At 41.3% G+C, this 21663-nt stretch overlaps 2 protein-coding genes across 17 annotated transcripts in view; one reads left to right on the top strand and one right to left on the bottom strand.

The window, feature by feature from the left end:
• Window positions 1-285, top strand: part of dclk1a (doublecortin-like kinase 1a) — a 56180-nt gene extending 55895 nt beyond the window's left edge. For both annotated transcript variants that reach the window (XM_053476228.1, XM_053476230.1), the window contains one exon: window positions 121-285. In XM_053476228.1, the coding sequence (XP_053332203.1) occupies window positions 121-178 (58 nt within the window). In that variant the 3' untranslated portion in view covers window positions 179-285. The remainder of the gene's footprint in view (window positions 1-120) is intronic.
• A 4149-nt stretch (window positions 286-4434) lies between these two features.
• The window catches only part of nbeaa (neurobeachin a), a 169462-nt gene continuing 152233 nt past the window's right edge, over window positions 4435-21663 (bottom strand). For 11 of the 15 annotated variants that reach the window (XM_053515982.1, XM_053515992.1, XM_053515995.1 and 8 more), the window contains 23 exons: window positions 21242-21306; window positions 21011-21119; window positions 20704-20870; window positions 19967-20091; window positions 19554-19700; window positions 18877-19013; window positions 18629-18746; window positions 17659-17761; window positions 17373-17488; window positions 17057-17169; window positions 16758-16898; window positions 16092-16211; window positions 15850-16002; window positions 14919-15086; window positions 14496-14585; window positions 13466-13658; window positions 12322-12393; window positions 11972-12127; window positions 11584-11754; window positions 7796-7897; window positions 7036-7232; window positions 6801-6952; window positions 4435-5716 (listed from right to left, as the gene is read on the bottom strand). In XM_053515982.1, the coding sequence (XP_053371957.1) occupies window positions 5626-5716; window positions 6801-6952; window positions 7036-7232; window positions 7796-7897; window positions 11584-11754; window positions 11972-12127; window positions 12322-12393; window positions 13466-13658; window positions 14496-14585; window positions 14919-15086; window positions 15850-16002; window positions 16092-16211; window positions 16758-16898; window positions 17057-17169; window positions 17373-17488; window positions 17659-17761; window positions 18629-18746; window positions 18877-19013; window positions 19554-19700; window positions 19967-20091; window positions 20704-20870; window positions 21011-21119; window positions 21242-21306 (3006 nt within the window). In that variant the 3' untranslated portion in view covers window positions 4435-5625. The remainder of the gene's footprint in view (window positions 5717-6800; window positions 6953-7035; window positions 7233-7795; window positions 7898-11583; window positions 11755-11971; window positions 12128-12321; window positions 12394-13465; window positions 13659-14495; window positions 14586-14918; window positions 15087-15849; window positions 16003-16091; window positions 16212-16757; window positions 16899-17056; window positions 17170-17372; window positions 17489-17658; window positions 17762-18628; window positions 18747-18876; window positions 19014-19553; window positions 19701-19966; window positions 20092-20703; window positions 20871-21010; window positions 21120-21241; window positions 21307-21663) is intronic. The other 4 variants (XM_053515996.1, XM_053515994.1, XM_053515990.1 and 1 more) reach the window with 1 other exon arrangement.

Below are 21663 nucleotides of genomic sequence, written 5' to 3' on the forward strand. Positions count from 1 at the left end.
GTAAAGATTCAGGACTGATCCCCTTGCATCTATTGTTTAAAATTACTGCTGTTTTAAAGCTGCGCTCTTATTCCAGGCCACGCTAAGGTCTCTAAAATGCCTCCTGTGTCCCTTCTCCAGGCCCCCACTGTTGATAAGGAGAGGCAGATTCTCAGACGAGGATGCCACCAGAATGTAAGCACAGAGCCTTGCACCACCCAGCCGTTCTGTAGCCTCCCCTCTCCACTCTCGGCCCCTCTGTCTTGCTTTCCAAATGCCCCCCCCCTCCCCCTCGTCCATCCCACCACAGCCACCTCGGCCACATCCACGCCTGAGTCTGAAGACTTTTCTGGCTGCTCCAGAGAGACCGTTTGCTCCCCCCCCCAGCTCCCCCTTCTAGGGTCCGAGTGAAGGTGGCGAGTGCAGAAGGAGAAAAGAAGGGTTTATGAGGATTCAGTACGCGTCAGTGTGGAGATCATCTGAGCCATTATGTGAAGTGTGGACTTTGTTGCCCAGCTGGGAATCAGGAATATGGTTTGTCAGGACTGGCAATGAATTCTTCGAATTGAATCACCTTATTCATTTTTCGTTGATTTATTTATTTTTGTTCAAAGGAGCCAGCTAATTAGCAGTTCATTCACTTTTAATTGGTCATTTTAAACGAGTGATTATATGATGCTGCAGAGCCACAGGCACACTGATTTTATCCACCTGATCTTTGCACTCTGGAAAATAAGCACCTGCGTTTTGTGTGAAAAACTCTCTCTTCCCCGTCACAATAACACCTTCTCATAATTTCAGCACTTTGCTCTCCTTCTCTCTGAACATGCAGCTGAAGGTGCTATCCAGCACAGAGAGCAGGCTTGCACGTGAGATGGGGGTCGTTTTTTGTATCGGTGTAAATAATATAATTTTAATTATTTTGATATTGACACTATATTTCTTTAACTTAACTAGCAAGTATAGCAATTTCCATACACGTCATTATTTCACTGTACATAACTGTATACAGGCATAAGCACAAAAGCAGCAAGCTTGTGGGAAAGATGTCTGTAAGTTTCCTTGGAAGAGGAATATTCAGTGTGTCACTGATCTCGAGTGGGAAATCTATAACAGTAACCAATGCAAAGACGGCTGAATGTCTAAGGAGTGTCCAGTTTCAGTGTGTACTGAAATTCTTAAAATGTTTCAAATGGCAGATTTGATTTGAAATATTAATGCTAAAATGGGAATAGAGCTAGTGAAGATCTCAGTAACACCAGTGCATGGAGATCAGGTATCATTGCAGCATTATTCCAATATCCATATATTACACTATATATCACTCCTTCTTTTGTTTTCGACTGATTAAAACTGAGCATTCGGTTAGGAGGTGATGAAAAAGTGAAGATATAATCAGCAATCTATCAAATCAACAAAAATGCACCTAACCTGCGTTTGCACCAGCGACAGTGCCATGGCTTTAAGGACCCTAACTGCTTCTGTTCATTACTCAGAATGAGAAACAGTATTATTATTAATCACACCAAAAAACAATAAAGACATGAAATAATTCTGGAAAAGTCTGACTTTGCTTTCTTTAATTTTGTTTTTAAAGGGCTAATTCTTAAAGAGGAATTGATCCATTACGTATTAAAGCAACTGTTTAAAGTATGAATCACATAAAGGGCATTCAAATGAGATCCTAACTTTTTGGTGGGTTTCCTCTGGGTACTCTGATTTCTTCCCGCAGTTGAAAGACATGCAGAATAGGCTAACTGGTGTTTTTAAATCGCCTGTCTAAATGTTGTCTAATTTTCTGTCCGTAAACACAATTCATCATCAGACTGCCTTTAAGTTTGCTTATGGCACGGAAGATGGTGCCCAGTTCATGTGTGATAATGATTCCAGACCCAGTCTTTAATAGGTCTAAAATATGCCTGTGGCATCAGGGAAGAAAACATCATGAGATCAAACACACATTAGATGTGGTAACCTAATCATTCTGTAAATTTAGGGTGTCGGCTAGCTTCATTTTATTGCCACATTAATTGCCATGTTGCTGAGCCTAGACCTGACCAACTAAAGCAACTCCAGATGATAACACTCCCCCAGAGGCTTGTACAGAGGGCATGTGCCCTACCCTGTGCCCTACCCTGTGCCCTACCCTGCTGCACCCATCAACATCCTTTTTCAATTGCCATAAAGTCCAATCTTTATACTCACATTTAAAAAAAAAAAACTTGTTTTATTATCTTCACCAACCATTAAGTGCTTTTCCTAAGGCCACATAGCCGTTTACCCACAATTCTAAGAGTTCTGGACGCATTGTGTGTGTGTGTGTGTGTGTGTGTGTGTGTTTGTATGTGTAAATGCTTACTTTCACTGTTTAACATTGCTGTGATTTCCAAATTGTACAATGTAACTTCCCCAAAAGTTCCAAGAGTAAGTATACTCCAATAGTTTTTTTTGTCCGAACCACATTTCCTACCTGTGAGGCTGACAGGTTCATCAATAAGCATCCAGGTTTTAATAACTCCTTAGATGGTTCTTAACCCAATCCAGCAATAGTGACGTTTACTACTGTATGCTTGTTGCAGGCCATTATTTTGACCTTTCTAACACAGCACTGGTATTTTGGGCCAGGCAATAGACCAATAGTTATATTTCCCACAGTTCCTAAATTTCTACTTTTTTATGATAATTATTTTTGGCAATTTGCTCTCATCACGCTTTTAAGTGATATCCTATCACGCTCATTCAGAAGGTTTTTATGACCACATTACTTTCTCAAAGATGATGTTTCACTACAATCCTTCCAGGTTTGGTCTACAGTTCTTAATTTAGTAGTTTCAGTAATCTCCTTAGTTGTTTTATTTTCTTGCAGGCCAATAGTTTGAACCTTTTGAAACAGAGCCATGCCATTACCAAGGGCATTGGTCATTATATTGGCTGAAATGGTTAAGATGGTTAAGAAATGAAGCTACTCATTGCATCAGTTAACTTCTTTACAGCTGAAACACACTGGATTAATCACAGCAGTAACTGTATGATCTTTGCGGTACGTTGGCTTAGAGGTTAGCACTGTCGCCGAGCACCTTCAGGGTCTGGGTTTGATTCCCATCCTCCCAAGCTTGGTGGGTTTTTCCCAGGTACTTTGGTTTTCTCCCTTGGTGTGTGTGTGTGTGTGTGGGCCCTGCAATGTTTTGGCACCCTGCCCTAAGTTCCCTGATTAGATAAGTCCAGGATATGATTTTTTTTTTTTATTAATTTTTTTTTACTGAGCAGCGTTTCCTCGCAAAAATCTTTCCTGGAAGGTTTGGGTTCACTGCCCCTTCAGGTAGTCACTTGAAAGATCTTTGACCGATTACTTTATAATGAAACATTTCTTTGCTGATTGGCGTGGTCTCTACCAAGATGACTAAACCCCCTCCACAGGAGACAAGGACTCACTGAATAATCTGACGGATGAAAATGATGTGAATCACATGCTCCAGCTGTCAGTCACCAAGTGTCAATGCGGCTGCCTGCAATGTTGTAAGTGTTTCACCATTTTCATCCGTCTTATCGAGGTACATTGTTGATCTGTAACTACGTTTATCACTAAAATATTCTTCACCATTGATGATTTTTTGAAGCCGTACATCTGCAATGTAATGTTACTTTACTGACCTCGAGGTAAACAAAAGCTCATCAGTCTCGTACGTCACTGGGATATTAAAGGTTTAGATACACATTCAGTGTTCTGCAGAATACACTGTAGAAGTTTGTCACATACTACAGTAGAAATTAAAAAAGTAATGTTTGTTGTGTGTCACCGCTGTCTGTATCACAAAAATGGACACCTGACAGGCATGGTTTGGTTGGTTTTATTGTAAATACAACAAAAAGAAAAACAATTGTATTTTACAGTTATTGATCTTTTTATATTGGCATGAATGAGTTCGGAACAGTTGAAGAGATGCCTCCTGTCAGTTTCTGCCTTATTCGCGGTGCTGCAAACCGCAAATGAATAAGCAGATGGGGCTCAAGTTCATAAATTAGAATAGCATCTCTTAAGTTCACTTTTTTCTTACCAATAACCGTACCTTTCCTCTCTACAAACAATAAACGAACCAATAAATTATAAACATATGCAATAATCAAGCCACAATGGAAAAAAAACAACAAGAAAAAGAAAGTACAAATAAAATTTAATGTACATTACTAACCAGTCACCTAATCCCAGACAGCTGTGCTCATCAACTTCAGCACATCTGTCTCGGTCATATCCAGCCAATATCAAGGCAAAACCCACAAACTCTTTGCATAATTTATTGTTTTTTTTCTTTTAGTTTAGTTTTTGTTGTTGTCATTATTTATACCTTTGTGAGGAAACAAGGTTATATTAGAATTCAGTATAACACCGTAGATCCAAAAATATTCTTCTTACTCTTAAGAGGCTGAGAGGGGAAAGAAAAATGAAACTGCTGCATATTGAAGTGTTTACATCTTTTAATACTCATATAAACCAAGCTTTCCTCTTCAAAAGCTTCATGATTTCTAATTCTCTCCTAGCTACGAAGTTATGATATTGCTTACTGCGGTGGTACAACAGAATCATTACACGTGTCTTTAATATTGAACAAATACAACAAACATCGATGCACAAATCATACAACGGGTGATTCCTAACCAAAAATAAAACCATTCCGCTAATAAATTAATCTTATTGGTGCAAAGTGCCAATACAAAATCTTCAACATTTCTTTAAAAATCATAAATAATCAGAAAATGTGTGAGAGTGAGAGGGTTACAATTTATTTTTAACTTAGTGGGTTTTTTTTTTTATTCTTTTCTCCTCTTACATGCCTGTCTGCCCACGCTGTCAAGTTATGTACATATATGACAAAACAATTACCAAATATACAAAGAGGAAAACGAGGCTTGTTTTATGATAGAACATTACCTCCAGGGTGCAGCTGACTGCTCTCATCTCAGGCCAACATCGTCTCATCAAAAGCGCCAAGATTTTATTAATAATACACAATAATTTACATACAGCAAGTCAGTAAGGATTTTAAAGGTGGTGGAACTGTCCATATGGGGTAATCAGACGGACGTAAGCTCCGCCCCTAAAGCAAAGACCTGTTTTATATTCTCCAAGATTCTGGACTCTGTGTGTGTGTGTGTGTGTGTGTGTGTGTGTGTGTGTGTGTGTGTGTGTCCCAGACCCCTTTGTTCTAGCCCAGCCACTAAAATGAGAGTAAAAGCATTCTTTGCGTTTATTATTTGGTGGTCTGTCTCTGAGGACGCCTCTGAGGTTGAGACACTTCCTTGAGTCCACAGCAGTTTTGGCTTCTGATCAAATTCACAGTCTGCAAACAAGAGGACTTTACGTGACCTATTATTATATGTTGGGTGTGAAAAACAATCCTAAAGATTCTAGCTTACGACAACAAAGTCTTATGTTTGTAACTTTTCACAAAGTTGAACACTCTGGTCTATTTCAGAACAGAGACGCGTCGGTGTTTCCAGAAACCTCGAACAGCTCAGTTGGAGTTTTTCCAGCTGAGGTTGGGCAGCAGCCATCACTCGTTCCTCACGCTCCTGTGTGTGTGTATGTGTGTGTGTGTGTGTGTGTGTGTATACACATGTGAATCTGTGTGTGTATGTACGTGTACACTCTCAGTATCTGTTCTGATGCTCATAATGCCAGCGGTTGAAATCAATGTTGAACGCCACGATGCTGCCTGATGCCATGCCAGTAATTAAAGTTCTGTAAATACAGGGATCAGAATACAAAACATTAATAAATAAACTGTTTAATAATACTCAATTCATCTTCATGAGAATGATGCTCTTAAGCACCACTTACTCTCATGGCTGTGGATATTTGAAGAACCTAAAGTTTTCCTGCACTTACTGAAAACCTCATGTTTATGCTCATGTCCCATTTATTATTCATTATTCAGTTTTTAATTTGGCAGACGCCCTAATCCAGAGCAACTTACATTTCTATCTCATTATACAGTACATGTAAGCAGTTGAGGGTTAGGGGCCTTGCTCAAGGGCCCAATAAGGACAATTTGGTGGTCATGGGATTTGAACCTGGGACCTTCCAAACTGTAGTCTAGGGGTAGGGGTAGCTCAGTGGTTAAGGCATTAGAATACGGTTCAGAAGATCCCAGGTTCAAACCCCACAACCACTAGGTTGCCACTGTTGGGCCCTTGAGCAAGACCCTTAACCCTCAACTGCTCAGATGTGTAATGACATAAAAATGTAAGTCGCTCTGGATAAGCCAAATGCCTAAATGTAAATGTAGTCCACTGCTTGCTCGTACTACATCTTCTGTTTGGCCAAACTATTTCTTTAACAATGATGCTATGTTAGTGTTACACAAATCAGCCGTAACTTTAAAAACCACCTAGGTTTTAGGTTCCCCTTGTGGTGTCCCACTGGGCATAGCTCCTGCTGTGGTATCTGGCACCAGGACGTTAGCGATGGATCCTTTGGGTGCTGCGGGTTGCGAGGTGTGGCCCCCCATGGATCAAACTTGTTTGACATATTTCTTGGATGGAATCTCAATCAGATTGGAATCTTAGGAATTTGGGTGTTGTCCAACAATTTTGAACTCTATGCCTGCTGGACTCTGTGGCGTTGGTGAGCCTTGGGCACATGATCCTGTCACTAATTTACAGGTATATAATAACTGTTAATTATTAGCCACTTTACCTGGTATGGCTGAGTGGTGTATAGTCATTATTATATAGTATGTATTTATTTTGAGTAGAAGGTCACTATACTGTGGTATCTTATCAATCTGCACATTCACATGTTGCATTATTAAGAATGTGTTCACCTCTGATCATGAGAGAGATCCATGGCCCGGATGCCTGCGTCACAGCCTGGGTAGATGTAGAGCTGCTTAAAGTCGCAGGCCTGCCACACCTCCACCACGCCGTTATCGCCTCCAGTCACCAGATTCTGTCCATCGCTGCTCAGCAGCACAGCCTGACAACAGACACAGAGACATCAGTACTGCGAGCTGTCTAACTATTAAAAGGCATTTGGTGTTTTACGATGCGAGGGCTTACCCTGGTGGAGTCGTTGAGCTCCATCTGAGCGAGTAGCTTCCCATTGATGCTAAAGTTGCAGAAGCGGCCTCTCTCATAGTATATGATGCAGTGACCCTCGCTGGAGACGGAGATGAGCCGCGGCTGCTGACAGTTCTCTGGACCCTCCAGAGCCCGCAGCAGATCCCCTGTGATGGTGTGTACCAAACATGGGCCCTCTGACCACACACACACACACACACACACACACAGTCAGTCACATACATAATACGCAACACCCTTTAGAAGCACAGTGAGTCACATACATGGCCTTTAAAAAATAAAAAAAATAAAAGATTTATGAATAAGATTATCTCATCATAACATTTAAAACAAACAAACATAAATATTGTCACGGTAATGTATGCTAGGTATGCACATTGATAATGTATCTAGTTTCATTAGCAGTAAATGGTTATATCATGTCATGTCACATCATGTCAAATAGCTTTATTAACACAATGTGTATTTAATAATTCCATACACATGCATGAGTGCCTATAAACCCCTTCTTCCTACATCAAAACATCATTTAATAGAGTTAAGGACACATATTAATTCCCATTTGTGGTACTTAAGATGAGATACTAAGTGAACCTGAGAACAGACAGTGCAGTGTGCAGTGCCGTTACCGTTCAGGAGTGTCGTCCATTTTTTTTTCACTAATAAAAACGGTAGTATAAACTGTATTCACTAATGCATTTAATGCATTCCAGTTAAAGGAAGTGGTGTTTGTACTGACCTTTGGCTCCACTGATGACCAATCCCAGCTCAGCACATACAGAAACACACACCACCTCGTGATCATGACCCGTGAGAACGGCCCGGGGTGCGGGATAATCACCTACAGCGCGGACGACATGACCAACCACACATTCAGATCCTGACAGAGCTGTTTAATATGCAAAACCTTTGTAGGATATACAGTCGTGTGTAAAAGTTCGTACACCCTCTTTTGATTAAATGTGTTTCTGTGTAAAAACATAACCATCAGTAAAACCGCAATCCATAATACGTCTTGGTATTATGCAAATACAACCTTAGAGAAACAACATATTACTGTTTTATTTATTTAACAAGAATGAAGCCAAAAAAATAATATATGCAGGCAAAACTACAGTAAAACCCTATTTACTGTTTCCACTGGATTTAAAAGTTACAGCCAGGTGCTGCTAATCATCAGCCCTTAATAAACCGATCATTACTGTAGCAGGTGTGCAGACCTCTATAAAAGCAGACGTTTTGGCAGTTTGGGGGTCTGCAGCATTCAGATGTGTGTTAATACAATGAGAGGGAAAAACATAATCAATGGACTGCTCATTAATCCGGAAAGAATTATAAAAACCATTTCTACACAATTTGGAGTTCAACATTCAACAGTGAGAAGAAAAAGCATTGAAAGACAGTTGCAGATCTTCCCGAAAGTGCAGCACATTCACCCAAGGTCAGAAATATATAAAAAACATGGAGTTACATCTTAGACCCTAAAGGCTTCACAGAGCATGTTTACTGTTAAAGTCCGTGACCGTACAATCAGAAGAAGACTGAGAATAACAGAGTGTTTGGAAGCGTTGCCAGGAGAAAGCCTCTTCTGTACAAAGTATATCGGAAAGATGGGAAAACCCAAGACCCAAGGTTTTGGCATGGCCTAGTCAGACCTCACCCCAATTGAATGAAATGCTGTGATGGGACTTTAACAGACCTGTGTATACACAAATGGCTGCACTTGCCTAATACTAAGAGCCACTACGATCAGATTATTTTTATAATGTTTTACACACAGAATTAAAAGAGTGGTACTAACTTTTACATTACTTTAACAACAGAAACAAAAGAGTTATTTAAAATTATAACATATTTCAAGTTTCAGCTTAATTCCTCAGTGATGTTTGTTGGGTGTTTTAGTATACCTGACATTTCACTGGCATTTATACCCCTATCTCACCTCTGCGGTTTGACTTACAGTGAAATGCGATGTTAGGCACCGTGAGCTGCCGAGATTGCCCTTAAAAACTTTTTAAATATATATATATAAAAAAAATACAAAATACAAAAAAAATACAAAAATGAAACATGTTTAATGTTTAATTTTTTGCACGAAAAGATAAAAATTTACTCACTCATGATGAACCGTGCTTACGCCCACCGCGCGAAACCGCGTAGGTGAGATAGGGGTATAAGGGATATATTTTTCTACCTTTGGTATTTATTTGCAACATTATTTGTTAATTAAAAGAGATGCAATAAATAAAATAGGCATTCAAATTCGTTACCTAGTTCACATTGCAAAAATTCAAAGATTATCAAAAGATTAAATAGGCTTCCTTGCATTACTGTAACTGCGATGCAATGGAACATCTCATGGATCAGACTGTGTTTTACCCCCAAATCAGGAAAAAAAAAAAAGACATGCTTTTCAATATTTATTTATTACTTGTAGAATGAAAACACTGAGCTGTTTAAATAAAATCCTAAAATAAAATTTAAAACAAAACACAACACAACTATTAAATTTAAGTAGAAAATGAGGCATGATTTTATTCTTTTTTTTTTATGTAGACACAGACACATTTTATTTATTGTTCACCGAATGAATTTACTGACCTTCTTTCTTTGAACAATGGTGAATGAAAAAATATATTGTGTCGTGGGCGGGGCGGCGGCTGACGACCAGCATGCCTTGCGGGGATGTCGGTGTGTGTTCACCATGTTGGGGAAAGGTGTTCTGGTTAGTGGCTTAGGCCCTGTTGTGTGAGGGGGGTGACGTGTGAAATGTGCTCCAGTTCAAGCTAGTGCTGAATTGGATGTAGGCTCCTGAGTGAAGGTGCTGCTCATGCCATACCTGCTGTGTACTAAATAAAGTACTCCCAGCCATTGCATTAGGCAGCAAATAAGCTCACTTGCCCCTGCACCATCCTTCCCGGCGTAAAAACGCTACATTGGTGTCAGAAGTGGGATGGAGAATAACGGGTTCAAGCGCACAAAGGAGGACCTTCTAAAAATCCAAGCGGGCCGCCGAGTAGCGGAGCGACTACTCGCGCAGAAGAAGCGCTTTCCTGGCGGAGCTAGCGCGAGCACATCCACGTCAACCAACGCGGAGCTGAAAGCCGAAAATCCCGGCACTGGATCTCGGGGCGGAGGCTGGCGCTGCGCAAGCGCCGGAGCAAGATACAGCTCCGTGCGCCGTTAGCCGGCAAAGCGACCTGCCGCTGCGCGAGGCCGAGCGCTTGGTAGGTGAACCTAGCCGGGGACAGGGCTACCCGTCGCGGCTAGGCCTCGACACCGCTTCCGAGTTTCCGCGACGACGCTGAGGCCAGGGACCGCCGGACTACCACTGCAACGTTCTCAGGCCTGAGGGACAGCCGGACTACCGCTTTAACGTTCTCAGGCCTGAGGGACAGCGTACACCAGCAGCCGCTAACCTAGCGCCAGGTGGACGGTTGGGGAGCCCCGCGGGGCTTTACATTGACTGTGTGCCGGACGGCGTCTTACTGCGGGCGCTCGTGGACACCGGCTCCACTGTTTCCCACGGGTTGTGGAACTGTGAACCGCTCATCGCCAGGCAGAAGGGCCCCACCCAGCGCTCGCGGGCACCGCTGCAAGACTTTTGGGTGGGGGCACCTATGGGGCGAATGGGCGTGGACACTCACAGCCAGCTCGGCTCTCCGATGTCATCTACCGGGTGCGGTTGGCAGGGCGGGCACGAGTTTTGCCCCACCGGGACCGTCTTGCGCCTCACCAGCCGCACGCCGGGGAACCATCGAACTCTGGAGGCCGGACCGCCTCAGGACTACATTCGTGTTCACCCCTCACCTGCCAAAGGACGCCGGCATTCCCACCGCCAGCGCCGACCGCCTCCACGCCTCCGAAACGGAGTTCGTCATGGTGACCAGGGACGGTCACAGCTCGGGTGGGGGCAGTGTGGCGTAGGCGGGGCGGCGGCTGATGACCAGCATGCCTTGCGGGGATGTCGGTGTGTGTTCACCATGTTGGGGAAAGGTGTTCTGGTTAGTGGCTTAGGCCCTGTTGTGTGTGAGCGGGGTGACGTGTGAAATGTGCTCCAGTTCAAGCTAGTGCTGAATTGGATGTAGGTTCCTGAGTGAAGGTGCTGCTCATGCCATACCTGCTGTGTGCTAAATAAAGTACTCCCAGCCATTGCATTGGGCAGCAAATAAGCTCACTTGTCTCTCCACCATCCTTCCCGGCGTAAAAACGCTACAATATAGTACAGACTCACTGTGATATGATGGTTAAACTTTGCAGTTCATCTGCAGTTCGCTTTCTTGCTGAATCATGGATAGAAATACATCCGTTTCTGATTCTAAAGTCTATTTACTGCGCAATATAGTTAAGCTTTTTAGTAAAAACTGCCTCAGAGACGGTATGATGGGCAGCAGAATGAGCGGTATTTTTAGAGTTACAGCACAGAGGCATGTTAAAGTTTAACCCTGACCTCTGCTTAGTAAAATACAAAAATAAAATGGATTCTTGTTTGATCTTTTACATAAATGCAGCAGTGTGTGAACTCACTGTTGTTGGGATTGTCTCCGATAATGTGATGTCGTCCACTCCAGTACCACAGCAGCAGCGTGGCATCCCGTGAACCTGAGACGATGTAGCAGTCTCCGCCGATGTAGGACTCAGAGCGCGCCAAGCACGTCACCACGTCCCAGTGACCGAACACGATCTGAGTCAGTTTACCTGAGGATGCACAGCACCGCGGTCACGTCGTTAAGATTAAAACACGGAGAATGATTCAACTCACTCTCAACTCAACTGCAGGCATGTATATGAGAACACCGACCTGTACAGTCTACAATTTTGTTTTTAATTGTCTTTTTTAGGCATCTTAAAGGAAAGACACAACTAGAAATTAGTCTAAAAATAAAAAACAAAGCCACACAGAAAAGAGACACACCCGTTTCTGTGGAGTAGACTCGGAAACTCTTGTCCCAGAAGCCACACACCAGGATGTAGCGATTGTCAGCAGTGACCACAAAACAGTGTGTGTTGATCTGAATGCTTTGGTCAACCAGGTCAGTGATCTGTCGTTTATTCACCCCAGAGTTATTGGCTGTGATGATCAGAAGAAGATCATTTTGTTAAATGACAAGGTATAGAAGACAGCAGGTATAAAACTAAGTATATTCTGCATGAACGTGTTTTAAACTGATCCGTGCTTTGTAAGGCTACATGCTTGCTTATTCTTACTTCAAAATATCATTGTAGCAGTAACTGTTGTGCAGCTGTTAGCAAATTAAATTATACCTATCAGAGGATCCATCTCTATTGGGAGGTGATGAGCCTGTTCCAGTGAGTAGCCTGGGGCTCCCCTGAGACCTGCAGAGACATTTATTCATATTTTAAAGGTTAAATAAATCCCCATTTATGCATCACATCTATATTTGTGTTGTGAACATCCCCTATCCACATTTATTGCTCTTTTGTGGTTGCAATAACCTCCACTCGTCTGGAAAGGCTCTCTATTAGATTTAGGAGTGTGGCTGTTGGGGATTCAGCACCTAGTGATGTGAGGCACCGAGTCCTGGAACAACAAGGTGTTTCTTCTACTCCAATCTTGTCAAATTGGAGTAGAAGAAACACCTTGTGCTTTGTGTCACACTGGAACATGGTTTTGTGTCTTAGTTTCACTGAAGGGAAATTGTAATGCTACAGTGATTCACTGATTTATCTGACATAAGCCGGTATCAGCTGATACTTCATGTTGACTGGCACCGGCTTATCAGCAAATAACAGACATTCCCCAAAGCCAGTGGCTGATGTATATTTGTGGAGTTGCATCAATACAGAGGTGAGGTTGTGGGAACGATCCAATAGGTTGTTCTCTATTACTTAGGATAACAGAAACAACGGGAGCATGTGGGATTTGCAGAGGAGAAAGATCGGCAATATGCAGCTTGTGAGACGTTTCAGTTATGTCTCACACCAAGTTCTTACTAAGTCTCTCACTCTATACCACTTATTCTGTACAGGATCGCAGGAGGTCTGGAGCCTTTCTCAGGAGACAAAGCACTTGGCAGAGTAGCTCTTTTACAAAAAATACACCCAAAACAAACAACAAATAAAAATCCCTGTTATAGATTCTGCAGTAGACGAAAAGAACGGGGACATTTACAATATATGTAAATTTCACCTGGGAATGAGCGACAAAATTACGCAGATTACTTTTTTAATTATTTAAAGTGCAAATCATACTTAGCATTCAGTAGTCTGGCTGGCAAAAATGACCCTGTTATCATGACTGAAACAGAACTGGGCACAGGGGGGTTTCACTCCATCAAACTGATGTGTTTCTATATTCACCCAATTGTGCTACAGTGCTAGGCTGACTGACACAGCTGGATGTGTGGTACGAGTGATGGAGCGGGTCAGGCAGCATGCCAGTGCTCACCGACAGTGTTGTGCCAGCGGTTGACAGCAAACAGGCGACTGCAAGTGACCGTTACGGCCGCGGGCATGCTCAGGTGAGGCAGCGTGTTGGCGGCCACGTGTGTCACTGGAGAGTTGGAGGGAAATTTCAGCACCATGATCACGTCCTGCTGCATCTGATCCTTAAACATGAGTGGGCTCTGAGGAAGGAAACACTGATGAAGAGAAAGATAGCAAGAAAGCCAGAGATGGACACAGACGGAGAGGAAGAGGGAAAAAGGAGGTGGAAAGAAAAATGGAGAAAGGATGAAGGAAAGAGGGAGAGAGGTGTGTTAGAGCGGAATCATCGGGAACACAGGAGGAGATATAAGGAGGAACAAACAGTACTGGATTGATGTAGAGGACTAGAGATCACTAGAGGTCACAGGGATAAAAAAAACAAAACACTTTGAATCTGAACAGATCTCTTAACACAAGGCTCTATCTGACCAACCATACATCTGTGCGCTTTTTCCCCAAAAGCACCGCTAATGTAAACTTATCATGACTGGTAGAGAAAGTAAGCTGATCATCATTCCAGTCACTATATAGTCTAGTCCGGCATATACCTCATAGAGTGAGCTCTATTCATACTGTGAAGATTGAGCATCAGCTAAAATATATATGTTATTTTATGGAAACAGCCAATCAGACGCCTTTAAAGACACTGCAGAACAAAAACAGGTGATTTTGTATTTATGTCAGAGTTTCTCAAGTGTTACCTGTAATCATAATATATTTTTAGAATCTTATAAAAGTGATTGTGTGTAAGAGAAATAAAACACAATAAAACAAAACCGTGATCTTGGCATCCGCATCATACCAGCACTTCCCTGATTATTTCATTTATGAATCAACATTAGGTTTTACCTTCTTTAATGTGTATTTTATCTTAAAATCCAAAACATAAACATGCTAGTTGTTACTAATTGTTATCACAATCTTTCCATATTCTGCTCTGGGATGTTATGTGAATGCTGTAAATAATGAACCATGGGCTGCGACAGTCTCACCAGATGCATGGCCGAGCTGCGTGGAGGATGAGGCTCGATTAACAGCTGCGAGGGGACTTGACCAAATGTCTGGATCTGAGCCTCCATGGACTACAAGAGAAAGAGAGAGAGAGAGAGAGGGAGAGAGAAAGAGAGAGAGAGAGAGAGAGAGAGAGAGATCAAATTGAAAAAAAAAAAGAAAAAAAATTGCCAATAGAAATCAAGAGCACATTCTGTTCAGTACATAGTGACCTGAAGGCTAAATGAGTGAAGGCTGTGGAAAAGAACATGACTGTGTGCTATTATTCAACTGGACTAAAATGATATCGTCACTTTTATACGCAGAAAGCAGTTATTTAGAATGAAAACGTTTCATCCATTCAAAAAAAATGAACAAGCACTTGAATCTTTCTTAATGGACTATGTGTGTAGTGCAGGACTAACCTCTCTGAGCTGCAGGTCTGTGACGCTGTCCAAATTGACAGAGCCTTCGTAGGACATGTAGTGGAACACGTTAAGAGCTCTTACTGCCTCGGGTCCTCGCTGCTTGTAGCCGAAGACCAGATCGATCCACTGGTGCAGCTGGCATGATACAAACTCGCTCTCCAAAGCCTGGAATATTAAAATAAACGAGCTGTTAGTAGGACTGATCCTTAAAAATGGGCTACAACTTTTTTGTGTAACAACTGTATATGATTCGGTGTGCAGTAGTGTCATCATCAGGGTGAGAGATTCATTTACACAGTTGAGAAGGAGGCGCGATCAAGCACCATAAAAAATGTTCCTCCGCATGCAGCTTCAAATAGTGTGTGCAAACGTTGACTGAGTGTGTACGTCCATAGTGTTGAAAATAGTTAATATTGGTAATATTTTTAGGTGGCTGGAACTGATTGTTTGCATTTATATTATTTCCTACAGGAAAATGCATTTCACAATACAAATTTTTACTTTAAGAACTAGCCTCTGGAACAGGTTTAATTTGTATGCCGAGGTACCAATAAGATAAAAATAAATAAATAACATGAACATGGTGTGTTTCCTGATATTTACTTCTATATATGATCAACGCCCTGGAAAATTATATTGTTCAAAACCTCCTATTTTTTAATTGGTTAAAAGAAATGATTGAGAAGTGTTTATTGTTGTTCTGGAGTGCCCCGTTACCCTGTTGTACAATGTTTAATGTTTAACGTTATTAGTTCTGTATATCTCCTCTCGAGTTTGAGTCATGGGTTTCAGCTGTTAAGCCTTTTTCAAAAGAATAAACCAACATAAAGACCAAAGAGCTGTCTATGGGACAAAAACAAGCCAGTGTGAATCTGAGAAACGACACAGGTAACAGTAAGTATCTAACACTCTAAGTTATAACACATACCATTCTGTTAATGCGAACAAAATCCTCTGGCTTCTTGGCCCAGGCAGGGAGCTCCACATCACAGACCGGCGTGTGGTCCTCTCTCAAACCCAGATCATAACCATTACTGTTCATAAACATCTCAGGCAGGTAGTAGAACTCTGGGATCAGCTCCTGTTCCACAAAAAGCAGTCAATGGCCAAGTGTCTTTAAACAAAGTTTCAAACTGAAGATCAGATACCAGTCACCGCTCAGTCTCTCACCTTGACATCAGACGTGTCTCTCTGGCAGCTCCTCCAGGAGCGCATGATGCCGGAGAATGTTCGATCTGGATGGTCAAATTTACTGTCATTTCCGTTCAGGTAGAATGTAGTAAAGGGCTCCTAATTTAGTCAAAAACACACAGGAACTGGATGAGAAGATTTGCATAACAAGGACATATTGTGTATTGAAGACTAACTGTAAAGCTTGGGAGCCATTTTCTAAAAAAAAAAAAAAAAAAAAAAAAAGGATAAATAAATAAAATCATAGGACTACGTTTAATCCCAACTAACAAACTTAAACAAAACTCAAAAGATTCTTTGAGTAGAATTTTAAATACAAATAAATATTAGTGCTTAAAGCTGTCCCTTTAAGCTGTTTTGATATGATATAAATACGTGTTGCTCAGAAACAGGGGTAGGCGTACTGCTGATTCATGAGGAAGAGTTTAGACAGTTTAAGCATCAGAAGTAAAAAAAATATATATATTATTTTGTTGTTTTTTTACACAACAGTTGTCAAACCATTTTATTAACACTGGATTTATAATCAGTAATAATCCATGCATTGATGGTGTAAACATGTTTGAGCATACTTTCTAAGAATCTCGAGTGAATCAGCAGTGTATTGTTTCAATATGTACTATAGTGTAAAGTGAACATTCTCACTATTCTGTGGAGCCAGAGCAGAGTAGAAGCAGCGGTGGAGTAAAGGGATGTGTAGTGATGTGGTGGTGTTCCATCCTCCTCCCATGTCTCGTAACGCTCAGCGTAAAAGGCTGCACGCTTTGGATTCAGTGCCCCAATTGGCTTTAGAGAAAGAAATGAGCACAAGACTGAGCATTACAAAACATGAAATTCATTATTTTCCACATATCTTTCTGTAACGGTCCATTCCAGTCAGGCTGCTCAGCAGTGCTGAACTTTGTTGATCCATTTGCTGATTTTTGGGAAATTTAAAAATTTACCTTCGACAAGTCTCTGAAGTTTCCAGGGAGAGTGAGGTCCAGCTCCTCAGACTCGTAGTTGGTGAGGACCCAGGGGAAGACCGGGTATTGGTTTAGGTCATTATATGTTCTTCCTGAATGCACACAAACAGATGGCAGGCCTCAGCATGTACAATGATATTCAAAACCTGAATGTCTGTGCAGATGCGTAGATAAAAGGCTCAGACAACAATATTATTGTAATTTATAAGCCGCAAAGCTGCCTGAATAGTCTGTGAGCACTTTAATAGACATTTTCCGACTTCTAATCCATCCCACCTGATGTATCCAGTCTCACCTGCAATGGTGTTGAGAAACATGAGGTACTCAAAGTTAGAGATTTCTCGCCTCTGCCAGCGCTGGGTCATGTTGGAGGACTTGAAGAGCTGTCGAGGGGTGGCCAGGGAAATTCGCCTGCAAATGAGATCATAAAATTGGCTAGTTTAGAACACACTGCTCAGAAGCAAAGCCCACTAAAAGACCAGAACATTAAGGTATCTATTCTGCACCAGTTCACCTCCTGTCTCACATTAGTACCTGCAGGATATATGGAGACTCTTTGTAAATATCTAATAATGTTCTACCTTGCTTGGGGCAGGCCGTAGCTGGTGCCGACTCCTACTCGGGGTAAACTGTATACAACCTTCTTGACAGTTGCCTGGTCCGGGAAGTTGAACATAACCGATGCTGTGGGAAGGAGAACATGAACATGAAAAGACAATAAACAAGCAAATTGTACAGCGAAACATAGAAGAGCTACTCATGCTAACAAGATGTTTGAAAATAAAAATAACTGCAAACCTTTCTCACGCTTTTAATGATTTTAATTATTATTATATATTTAAATTAAGGATCCTCTAGAGAATTACAGTCAATTTTCCATAAAAAGTGTTAAAACATTTTACCCTAAAGACAAACAAGTTGTGTACAGCTGCTGCAGAGTCTCCTCAATGCAAAGCACTGACTGTCATTAGGAAATCATTTTTTGGATCAGCATAAAAACACAGTTCATACCAAGGCAAAAAAAAGTGCTTTTTAGGCCATTTAACCTCAGGTCATACCATTGCTAGGAAAGGTACACTCTTACAGAGGTAAACTGTTTACGACTGTATCTTTTCGAGAATTTTTGTTCCGTGTATTTGCATAGATAAGACTTTAATAAACAATTGAACATACTCGAAAATGTGCAGAATTTATATAAAACACTTTCTCCTGTTTTTTTCTCAATCATACAACACCTTCAAATGGGTCATTACGGTGGACAATATGAACTTGTCTCTGGATCATGATTCACTTATTTAAATTTTAAATTTAGTGTTTATTAAATTTTAGTTAAATAAGTTACTTTAGTTCAGTTATTTAGTCATGTGTCCATTGCAAAAGAGATTATCATCATTTTCCTGGCAGATAAAGAAAATCCAAAGCGATAGTCCACTTAGTCCATTATGTTTCTGAGACATGAGACAAAGTCTATTTATTTTCAAATTGTCCAGGCTGCATGAGAGCCCTGACAATGTAAAACTACTGTCTAACAAAACATGACACTGCTCTTACTTCTGTTGGCCATGAAGACTTCCAGGCCAGTGTTCTGCAACAGGTAACGTCTGGCAAACACAGCTCTGATCTCACTGAACATCCATTTCCCATGCAGCCCCTCAGAATACGCCAGCACCTGAACAAACACCAACACACGCACCAACACATTAGAAGCATTATAAGAGCGATGGAGACGATATACAGTTTTGGCTACACACCTCTATTAGCTCATTTACAAACTCAGTTTTGAGAGGAGGAACACGTACCTTTGCGTCAGTCTTCTTAAAAGCAGGATCTTCTTCATCCACCTCAAAGTAAATCTCAGTAGTTGTGATGGAGAGCGTCCCCCTGGCAACCACCACAGGAGCGACCAGCTGGGCCGGAGTGCTCAGGACTACAGGACCTTAGAGAGACCAGGCCAGTTATTACATTTGTTCCACATAATATTCAGCATGGATTAGATTATCTATCTATACTTAAAATTGTCCTAAAATTGATTGTCTAAAGTGTTTTCCAGTTGTTAATGATACTGAACATTAAACATCCAGACGTTCATTAATTTGATCAAATGAAGCTTAGTTGAGCTGAATGTGTTACACAGAGTCAGTGGTTCAATTGAGTTGATTACTAGATGATTTTAATTAGTTCATTTAGTAAATCAGGCTTTAAATGCACAAAGTTTCATCAGCATATGTTTGTCTGCAGCTGTGCCAGCAGGAACTCTAGATTTACATCCAAAAACACAGTTCGAACGCGGCTCATATTAGTTAGGCTACCCATGTGTTTTAACAGGAAACTTGCCTCTGGAGGTAAATACTCGAGGATGAAAAGGCACTAGAAATAAAGTACATTTATTCACATTAACACAAAACATAAGAGGGATACAAAAACCATTAAGGACTTGAATCCGATTCCCTTTTTCCCCCCTGAGTGTAAGCAATACCTGCGAGATTGTCGATCTCCTTCTCCTGCAGCAGACTGACCGCGTCATCATCTCCTTCCAGCATCAGCTCCATCTCAGGGTTCTGACTGACCACAGACTGGCTCCTGAACGCCTTCTTCGACTTCACGCTCTCCTCTTCCTCAGGAGCTGCAGAGACAAAAAAAAAAAAGGTATTACTTGCCATTTATACTGTATATCTTACTGTTGAGAGCTGAACCACTTGAGATCTGAGTAATGCCACGTTAAACTACTGTATATTGCTTATATTTATTAATTAATGTTTATTTTGGGTAAGCTGTAAGAGATTAAACAAGTCAGAGTAGTGGCACATGTCATTGATAACACATTATTAAAATAATATATATAAAAAAAAAATTTATTAAAAAATAAAAAAGTTAAATAAAGACACTTACCGTAATCCTCCAGTGATTTGAGTGACACGTCCGAGTGTGTAGAGCCAAATGCGTTGCGAACAAATCTTCTCCTCCTGCGCAGGTCATCTTCCCAGTAGTCCAAACGCCAGTAATCAAGCAAATGGCTAGAGGAACAGACGGAGTGTGTGAAATTAAAAAAGTGGAATTAAGTGACGTTTTACAGTACAATCTATAGATCCATTTATATGGACCGTAATATTGCACTGATAATCAGAATAACAAACCTATCAGAATAAAATCAACCACTTCAATGAGAAGGCGGGAAAAACTGTTTTACAGGTAAATCTTAGCCATGTTAAAACTTTGGAATCAGTCAAATGGACAATTCTGTAAATTTTTTAGGACTAGGCCTGTAGTTGTGGATGTTTGATGTCATCAGAACGTTCTTTATCTACATTGGTTTCATTTGTTTTAATGGTGTTTGGCCACACAACAGACAAAAATATTTTACCACAATATTTAAATCAATAAAAGCTAAAACTATGATGTGTGTAAATCTTGTAATATACCGTAGATAGCCTGTATATTCTCATTAATCCTATCAGAGAGCACAAGGCTGTAAGTGACTGACTGACGTCACAGACTGGCACCATGTCATTATGAATAATGAATTGTCTTCTGCTAAGTCCTCCTCAGTTAGATCGTATGAAACTGCCTAAGCAGAGGATTGCTCTCCAGACCTTCTCTTATACATGTATGTGGTTTTCATTTTATACCCCTGTGCCATGGTTCCCCATGCTCCATGTTTATTAGTCAGGATATTGAGGATCTTCTGCTTCAGCTGGTTGGCAGTCACGTGATCTCTGTGCTTGGCTGCACTGATCAGGTGATCGCACATCTTCTCTTCCTCTCTCCGGTCTGCTGCATACTGCGCACAGTTTGACTGAGGAAGGAGGCAGGACAAAGAAGAGCGCGGTTAAAACTTATCCACATCTGGGCACAACAGCAGAACATGACTGAAAGATTTATTCACATCAACCGTGTACACACGCACACAGAGTCACAAACATACAGTAAGCTAACCTCAAACTCTGCATGTTTGTGAACATCCTCAGCTCTCTGTCTGTTGAGGATAAACTCTGCCTCATTGGCCACACGCACAATGTGGTCCTTCATGGCATGGCACAAGAGCCTGAAACAAACACGTTATTCAGCAAAAAATAACACAAGCATGGGGTTTAGATTTACATTTAAGGATGATTAAATTTTACATTGTGTACTGGAGACAAATCTTTACTGTCCATGTGTTCTTACCTGCCCTCATTAATAAGCTCAATAAAGGCGAGTCCTGCATTCTTCTGAATGGAGTTCTGCCACTCCTGAAACACAAAAAGGATAGTTTAATGATATTTAAGTACTTTCATATTCACACCTCCTGAACACCAAACAGCTAGAACAATAGACCATCTACTAAAGGGAAAAAAAGTTTGATGTGAATTGCACATGCAGTACAATTGGACTAAGGCCTCAGTAATGTGCTATAAAACAGCAGACATATCGACAATCTGTCCAGAGTGGCTGCTTGCCAGCTTTGCAGTAGACGGAGAGAAAAGTCAGGAAAGGGCAGGAAGCTTTTAGCCCAGGATGCTGATGGTTCTAAAACACCACATCAGAGGCTCTAGTTACCATCCCTTCCTGCCGATCAATACTTTGGGTTCGGTTTCGTCCCCAGAGAA

The sequence above is a fragment of the Clarias gariepinus genome, chromosome 17, assembly GCF_024256425.1.
Source record: "Clarias gariepinus isolate MV-2021 ecotype Netherlands chromosome 17, CGAR_prim_01v2, whole genome shotgun sequence".
In the NCBI taxonomy this organism is placed as follows: domain Eukaryota; kingdom Metazoa; phylum Chordata; class Actinopteri; order Siluriformes; family Clariidae; genus Clarias; species Clarias gariepinus.